This window comes from Schistocerca nitens, chromosome 1, assembly GCF_023898315.1.
Source record: "Schistocerca nitens isolate TAMUIC-IGC-003100 chromosome 1, iqSchNite1.1, whole genome shotgun sequence".
NCBI classification, from domain to species: Eukaryota; Metazoa; Arthropoda; class Insecta; order Orthoptera; family Acrididae; genus Schistocerca; species Schistocerca nitens.
In genome coordinates this window covers 1,015,245,216-1,015,254,682 of record NC_064614.1, presented here as the reverse complement: position 1 = coordinate 1,015,254,682, position 9,467 = coordinate 1,015,245,216, and the positions used below count along the sequence as shown (strand labels likewise).

The 9,467-nt window shown below is 36.0% G+C and overlaps 1 protein-coding gene across 1 annotated transcript in view; it reads right to left on the bottom strand.

The window, feature by feature from the left end:
• Positions 1 to 4,823: 4,823 nt before the first annotated feature.
• The window catches only part of LOC126196150 (F-box only protein 9), a 112,239-nt gene continuing 107,595 nt past the window's right edge, over positions 4,824 to 9,467 (bottom strand). The window contains exon 10 of the mRNA XM_049934545.1: positions 4,824 to 7,052. Within this exon, the coding sequence (XP_049790502.1) occupies positions 6,861 to 7,052 (192 nt within the window). The 3' untranslated portion in view covers positions 4,824 to 6,860. The remainder of the gene's footprint in view (positions 7,053 to 9,467) is intronic.

The following is a 9,467-nucleotide window of genomic DNA, read 5'->3' as shown; positions in this document are numbered from 1 at the left end:
TGTTGTTCTTTTTTGGAGGTGGAGATGTATTCTTCGATGCAGCAGCCAATTGTGGAAACTGTGGACACCTTCAGCTACACTCAAATTTTAGTACTTCCCATTTGTGTTCCCAGTCGCGCAGCACAAGGGAACAGTTGTTATGGAATTTTTGTGCCTTTTACCTTCTGATGGTTCAATGACAACATTTGGGGTGAGGATGACGTTTTACCTTTTACACCAGATGATGGTACTTCAAGCGTTCCAAAACCGGTCATGTACATAATAAAAGATTGTGGATCAAGCAACTGTCCTACAGTTTCTTCACTTTTCAAAATTAGAACAAAGGAAACAGTAATAAAACCACTCTCTCCCAGTGGGTATCAAAAGTAATTTATTCCAAAGTCTTTTTGAATAAGAATATGTTAAAATTTCTCTGGATTATGCAAAGGGCACTGGACCATTATTAATGGCCGGCCGGGGTGGCCGAGCAGTTCTAGGCGCTACAGTCTGGAACCGCGCGACCGCTACGGTCGCAGGTTCAAATCCTGCCTCGGGGCATGGATGTGTGTGATGTCCTTAGGTTAGTTAGGTTTAAGTAGTTCTAAGTTCTAGGGGACTGATGACCACAGCAGTTAAGTCCCATAGTGCTCAGATCCATTTGAACCATTACCAATGTCTTAAACTCAAGGTATTCAGATGTCAGTTTCAAAATACTGATGTATTCTTATGGCAGTGACAACCTGAAGGCAATAATAGCTACCACTGGCTGGGTTACATGCTGTCACTTATAAGATGTACTCAAAGTGTGCCAGAATACAAAAATGATCAAAATATTTTTAAAAATGAGTATCAATCTACTTTGTATGTGCATCATTAGTATTGCATAGTCCAACTGTAAAATTACGTTGTTCATGTCTATTTTTGAAAATTAATACTGAAAGGGTATTGAAGCTGTGTGTTGAGGAACAGAAACCAGCACATATTTTAATTTCTTTTCCTGTTCATAAAAAACGTGGAAGCAAATGGAACTCCGCGTAATATAGATAAATGCAATACGTAAACACCACAAAGACTATCACAAAATTTTTCTTACTTGATTCACATCTTTAAGATCCAGCAGAGGAACTCAATAAGAAGATAGACAGACGGAGTTCAAGGAACTCAAAACAAACATGCTCCTTGAAACATCTGTGTGAAAAACACTCTTCATGACGACAAAAAAATACTTATACTAACAGCTATCGCCCAAAAACACACACACACACACACACACACTCACACACTCACACACACAGAGAGAGAGAGAGAGAGAGAGACTACACAACTAAAGTTTGCCGCTTCCCCCAAAAATTCTTGTTATTTGTCTTTCATAGTAATGTTTGTTGTATTACATGAATCAAGATTGGGCTACATTTATTATGAAAGACATCTAATTACCTCTTTATCCCACACCTGTTTTACTCTTCAAGCTACCAACAACAATTAAGTTGACAAGGTATCTGAATATTAGTCGCAACTTTCAAGCACTACTGTTGGCCAGACCAGTGTTCAAATCTTTGGGGAATATGATGTTACATGTGCATCTAAAGGGGAAGATGTAATTTCAAGTGCAAGTTCAGTACAATGTCGGGATAGTTCCTCATGTTCGGCCTATGATAACATGTAATACACTTAGCAAATTGGGTTTTTCACAACCAAACAGTTTACCATCTGCGCCACTCTATGTAACAGTCTCAATGAAATTAATTCCAAATCCATTTAATATTGCCTTTCACTAATCAATTGGATAACTTCACATTAATGTTTTGTCAAATTTAAATCACAATTCACTTATCACAGAAATTCTTGAAAGGGTATTGGAGTGAAATGAATATTATAAGCCCTGTTTTCCATTTTATCAATTAGTTACATACTGCAGTCTCTTAAGCCAATTTAGCAACTATTTTCAAAATTGCATAACAATAAAAAATATTGATACTTCATCATTACGTATTTTCCTTTGAATGACCATCTACCTTACACTTTCTCCTCCCCGATTTCTTTCTCCTTCGAAAGCAATTTCAAACACTTCCATATTATAGACATTTGACCAACATTCTATTTTGATTAAACAATATCATGTGTATTCAACAATTTTCAGCAAACTACTTACATGAGGTTGTCCAGAAATGCAAAAATGATTTTACAGAACACTAATGTGTAAACACTGAGTTTCAGGAACATTTGTAATAAATATAGGAGTGCCAGATTGTGTACTAAGAGAATGATGGTACATGTCTTTCCTGCAGTTTTCAGTATGCTTACATTTATCTGTTTTAAATGCATACTATTTTAGTAAAACACTGAAAAATTCTATGGGAGAATTCTTCAAGTCAGAATAAAAAACTAATATTCATACACAATAACTTCAAGTATTCTTTCAACTTACACATTAAAATAAGTAGGAGCAAAACAAATAAAGTGTGCACAGAAACTATAACATCCTCTATGAAGACATACACATAAATGTTCCACCACTAAGGTATAAAGTATCACCCACAACTCCACTTCACAATGGAAACAGAAAAAAACAATGCACTAAATTTCTTGGATCTTACAATCACAAGAAACAACCACCAGCATGAATTCTCCATCTACAGAAAACCTACATCCACAAGTACTGTTATGCACAGTTCATCCAACCACCCGACAGTGCATAAATATGCCAGATTTATACAAATGCTCCACAGGATAAACAGAACACCTCTTAAACCAGAAAACTACGCAGAGGAACTAAATCTAATCAAACAAATTGCTGTTGAAAATGGCTACAAAACAGACATCATAAAGAAATTCAACAACAAGGTAAAAATGAAACATAAAAATAGCGGCAGCCACTCAAGAGCACAATCAAAGGACCTGAAAACCCAGAGGCAGTACACACAGGCAACACATACACCACACCAGGAAAAAGAGACAGATGGTACACACTAAAATACAATTAAAAAATTGGATACATCTTGAAAAACCAAGGAGTCCCAATAACAATCAGAACAAACAACGCAGTTCAGAAAAGGCTATGACCAGACAAAAAAACCTCACACAAATTCAGCAACGCTGGAAATATATCAACACGCACGCAACTCCTTTCAGGCCCAATACATAGGACAAATAAGAAAAATTTCTAGGTACACACAGCACATGAGAGCTCTAAAAGAGTGACAGCACACATTCAACTGTCGCAGAACACCTTATGAACAAAAACGATAAACCCCTCTAATATTGAAAACGATCAATACATTCTGAAACACAACAGTCTACACCAACAACTAACAAACAGAAGAAAATTACTACATACAAAAGCCTATAGTGAAAGGGAAAAATGTAATAAATGAAAATACACTTTGCAACAATACGCTCTTTACCACTCTGAGAGAACTGGCCAAGGACGCAGAACAGAAAGCACGCACACCCGAAAGAACCCCTTCCCCATCGCACACAGAGATAAATGAGGAAGATAAGTTGTAGCTGCTGCTACAGTCTTCAAAGTCTTCTCGCAACATGCGATACACCTCTCATAACGCGCGCGGAACAAGATGGCATAATGTTCTTGATCATAAACAAAGTGTGAAAGTTTTGTTTTTCTGTGTATAGAATAAATAACAGATCAATACACACCAAAACTGTATTCCACAACACTACCACAACCCCAAGTGTATAATGCTGACATACTAAGTTCACTTTTTAGTATTTTTTTACTAACAGCTGCTCATACAGTTGCAGATGACATGATGTATGCTGAGAAAAAACAGAAACAGAAAAAAGCACATGCCATAACATGCAATAAATAAGGCAGTATGAAAATATCCATAGAAAACTATATTTCAAAAAATGAACAGTAAAAATGTAATAATGTGTTTGTATAACTATGCTATTTTCTGCCTGTTTTAGAGTAAAAGAACCCAAAAAATGGTGGTGATATTTTCTGCCAAAACTAGTTTGGGAAATAAATACGTAAATAAATAACAATGTGTTTTGCATCAAGGCAGATTCATAATTCTGATATTGTAGTTTTTCTACGCAAACATGGAACTGATGGAAGATTTCCAAGATATAGTTATAAAGTATCATACCAAATTAAAATAAATGAATAAAAAAACTTGCTCTTAAAAACAGAAACTCATTTAAAACCAAAAAATAAGAACCAACCTACTACTGTTTCATCTTGGTGTTTAGGAAACAATATCCAAAAGGATACTATTCATACCGTTGGAGGCTGCATAAAACACACACAAAATTAATTACTGGCCTAACATTTTCAAAAAAAAGTAAAGGAAAAGGAAACCACAGTAATGACCTTGCTGCAGCAAAGCATATACCTTACACATTTCATGTGCATGTACATTCACGTGTGCAAGTGTGGGACATTAATGTAGAACATGACAGTGTAAACCACTGTGTGAAGAGCTACACAACTTTGTCCACACAATATTTGGTACATCACAATTATCAATCATAGTCAGAACACCACTTCTGAAATAAAGTGACTCTTGTGTTTACATACACATCACAACCTCTGACTGAACTTGTCTAATCACTGGAATACAAACTGTTCTACGATACATAATTTAATGTATGGAAATTTTTGATATTTGGCTTTAGTAATTTAGACATTTCATGTAATCAGTGCTTGCAACAAATAAATAAATAAATAAATGGCATTGTTTCCCCATTCCTTTGTTCACAATGGAGCTGAATGTAACTGTTACCACAAATTGGTTAATTGTGACCGTTGCACAACTGGAACAATTGTATGTACATTACTGTGCAAACATGAGAATTTGCAATAAAATGTAAAACTAAAATTAACTTTTTAAAATGTAATTTAATTTGCAAATTAGCACCAAGTTACAGTGAAGACAAGTCTCTCTCCAGCCACAATAAAATACAACACTTGCTCTATCTATGAACACACTAGTTACTCAAATGCATATGTCGTACATTCAATACACTTACAAAACTGCTTCATACAGCAAATTATTTGATACATTTTCTGCCACAAACATGTTTTTTACTGTAATTGGAGTTACTCACATATGAGTACACTTTACAATAATGTTTACCTTTTGTGTTTTGATTCCTCTGTAGTGAGAACATTAAGCTCTCTTCCAACTTCCATGAAATTGGCTTTTATGGTATCGACAGAGAAAATGAAAACCTATACCCTCAAGCCAATGACAATTTATTGTTTTAAATTCAAAAATTAAACTCTTCCAAAATATATACATAGTTGGCCTCTTGTTCAGTCATCTGTATTTACAAATTTACATGTATTATCTATGTACAGTGATATCTTAAAGGTACAGCTCTGCTCACATAATAGTTATGACAGTTTCACTTGGAAAAATAATAATAATCTTTACACACATTTCTGCCGCCACAACAATACAAAATGTTGCATTGTGGTCCAAATGTCCTTTAAACTGGCACGCAGAGAGAGAGAGAGAGAGAGAGAGAGAGAGAGAGAGAGACCCTCACAACTCAAAAATATAAGTTTTACATTTACAAAAGCTGACAAGACATTTATTATATCTATAATTATCACTACCAGGAAGTGTCATAACTGTATTAACTCTAAAAGCCACATAAAGTCTATGACATCACTTACTGTATTTTAATTTCATATTTGCATACAATATATCTTATTAACACAGCCAACAGTTTGTTCACAAAATTCACATTCCCCCAACCAAGAAAAGTTTAATGATTTGCTGTAAACTTTGCTTGAGAGCTATGCTTTACAATTATCAGTAACATTATAATAAACATATCACGTTAGGCCATTAATATGTAGTCTGCATTGCAAGAAACATTTACTGACCTAATAAAACTTTTTTAGCGTCAGGCCTTTGTGTTGTGCAGGTTTCAATTTACTCCCTGTCTATAAAATAATGTGTTCGTTTAATATGAAATACGCTTTCATGACACTAACATTGTACTTTGAGAACGAAGTTTCTCATATCTTTCTTGTATAAAATATTCTTAGTATTCTAGCTGCGTCAAATTAAAATTGAGGCAACAGGAGTATCAAGCATATTTCATACAACACAGCACTTGTTTCCTAAAGCTACCTCCTCAGCTTAAACCCATTTTCTATGTACAATCACATCATTTTATTACAGCACAATTACAACAGGTCAGTAAACCAGTCATTGTAACACAAGATTTTCAAAGCCTCATGGTCACTTCACCAAAAAGTTCAGAAGTGAGGGCAGGAAACAAATAAAAACAATAATAACATCTGTACTGCACAGGTTTCTAAGAAGAGCGACAGTAAATTACGAGGCAACTTTGGACTTATAATTTGCAGTCAACAGAATCACTTGAAAACAAATGACAATTATGTAAAAATATCATAAAATACTAATAAAAAATACAGAATGTTACCGTTGTCATTGGTCAAGTTTCCACCACCACACCACAAAACGTAAAAAAGAAATAAAGCAACTACAAAGTAAAAATTCACAAGTTATGATTTCTCTGGAAATGACAGAATGTGTTGTAGTACATGAGTACTACAGCATGTAAAGATATAAAGATAATATCCATAATGAGAAGAAGGTAACAATTTTGTATCAAGAAAAACACACGAATAATGTGGGAAAAAGAATTAAAACATTCAATAACGTATAGCATATTTTAAACAAGAAAATAATATGATACCTGTACTGTGCAACATTTTATAATTATGGCAGTGTAATTTCTCTGTTACAAGACTGTATTAGTTCTTAAAGCTTCTGAAATTTCAGAACAAACTGTTACATTATTATTATTTTCCATTGTACTGAAGCAAATAAGGTGGCAACTAAATGTGTCCTGTGAAGAATTGTTAATCAGACCGATTACTGTAAGAGGCTCTCTGATGTAGCAGTATAGCTTTTGACACGTGAAAACCAGAATGGTGGATAACGGCTTCCTTGCACACTGAACGAAGTAGTTGTTTCATTGCCATTACGAAACCTCGTGAATATGGAATAGCATTCCCACACAAGCTGCACGTGAACCTTCTCTTTGTAGTTCTTTATCTGCAATTTCTATCACAGAGAAAGGAAAACAGTGTTAATATCACATTATATGAGAAAAAAATAACAAGTAGCAAAAAGTGAACTGGTTAGATCATTCATTATAACAAGCTTGGTAATCCTAATTAGAAAATTGTTAATAGCAAATCATGCCAGAGAACAATATTGTTGCATGTTATGTGGTTGTGGTAGTAATAAATTGCAAGATTCTCTTGCCTGTACAGTCATGAAAGCATCTCTAAGTATCATCTAAATCAGTGGCGTCCAACCTTCTGGCTTACTTGGTCTACACTGGAAGACGACGAGTATTTTTGGGCCACACATCTACATCTATGTGGATACTGCATAAGCTGCTGTATGATGCATGGTGGAGGGTACCCTGCGCCACTACTTGTCATTTCCCCCCTGTTCCACTCGCAAATAGAGTGAGGAAAAAAAATGACTATCTGTATGTCTCAATATGAGCCATAATTTCTCAATCTAATATTTGTGGTCCTTACATCTGTTGTATGTTGGCAGCAGTAGAATCATTCGTTCACATTTCAAATTTTCTCAATAGTGTTTCTCGAAAACAACTACGCCTTCCCTTCAGGGATTCCGATTTGAGTTCCTGAAGTATCTCTGTAACACTTATGCACTATTTGAAACCACCGGTAACAAATCTAGCTGCTGGACTCTGAACTGCTTCGTTATCTCACTTCAATCCGAACTGGTACAGATGCCAAACACTCCAGCAGTACTCAAGAATAGATCAAACCAGTGTCCTGTATGCGATCTCTTTTACAAGCGAACCACTGTTTCCTAAAATTCTCCCAATAAACTGAAGTTGTCCATTTGCCTTCCTTAGCACAGTTTTCACATGCTCGTTTCACCTCATATCGCTCTGCAATGTTATGCCCAGATATTTAAATGACAGACCGTGTCATGCATATTGTAACCAAACATTACAGGTTTGTTCTTCCAACTGATCTCCATTAACTTGCATTTTTACACATTTGTCTAAGTCATCTTTTATCTCCCTACAGTAACTCAACTTCAACACCTTACCATACACCTCGGCATCATCAGCAATAACTGCAGATTGCTCCTCACCCTGTCCACCAAATCATTTACATATATAGAAAACAACAGTGATCTAATCACACTTCCCTGGGGCACTCTTGACGATACCCTTTTCTCTTATGAACACTCACCATTGAGGACAGCATACTGTGTTCTATTATTTAAGAAGTCTTTGAGCCACTCACATATCTGCAAACTTATTCCACATGCTCATACTTTTGTTAACAACCTGCAATGGGGCACAGTGTCAAACGCTTTCCGGAGACCTAGAAATATGGAATCTGTCTGTTGCCATCCATCCATAATTCTCAGTAGATCATGTGAGAAAAGGGGAAGCTGAGTTTTGCACGAGCAAAGCTTTCTAAAACCACGTTGAATTGTGGACATAAGCTTCTTAATCTCAAGAAAGTTAATTATATTCAAGCTGAGAATATGTTCAAGCATTCTGCAGTGAACATAAGTTAGGGATATTGGTCTGTAATTTCACGGGTCCATTCTTTTACCTTATACTGGAGTCACTTGCACTTTTTTCCTGTTGCTTGGGACTTTGTGCTGGGCGAAAGATTCATGATAAATACACACATAATCTACTTAACACTACCATGCTGAGAAAAAGGAGGGTGAGAGAGGGGACTGGAGGGAGGGGGGAGAGAGGGGAGTGGGGGGAGGGGGAGGGAGGGACAAAGGGAGGGAGAAGGGTGGGGAAGGGGGAGTGTGAGGGCAGAGGGGCAGGGGGAAGGGCGGAGAGGGGGACAGATTGAAAACATTCATTTTATCATAACTTTGATAGAAGTTCAATTCTTGGATCGCACTGTTACTTACTGTTGGCCTCAAGAGGCCTGCGGGTTTAATATCCATGTTCTAAAATCTAAATCTTCAACAGGACCAGATGTGAACTGGGTTCCTTCTGAGAAACACACTGCCATTAATACCCAATTCCTACTTCAAGCCCTCCCCTCTTTCATCCTGTTTCACATGCCCCTAAATCTCTCATCATTCCTAATTGTGAAATTCTTATTTAACATCTTGATTACCCATCATGGTTCTGAATTTTCTTTAGTTTCTCTTTTTTCTTACTATATTATGAATTATTCATGCCTCACTTTCTTCATTATTCCTTTTCCTATAACCAAGTTGTTCTTGCCCTTACTCACTCTATAAAACTCCAAAGGGAAATCTCTCACGTATAATATTTATGATACTCTGAATAATGGAACAAGTAAAGATAATAACTCTTCATGTAGCTGGGGCTGTACACGTGCACATATGAGTACTTTGTTAATTTTGAAGAAGGATTCAACTGAAAGCTCAGTGATGTTCTTAGTCTTTTTTATGTGACTATCAACAACTGAACACCTCAGATAT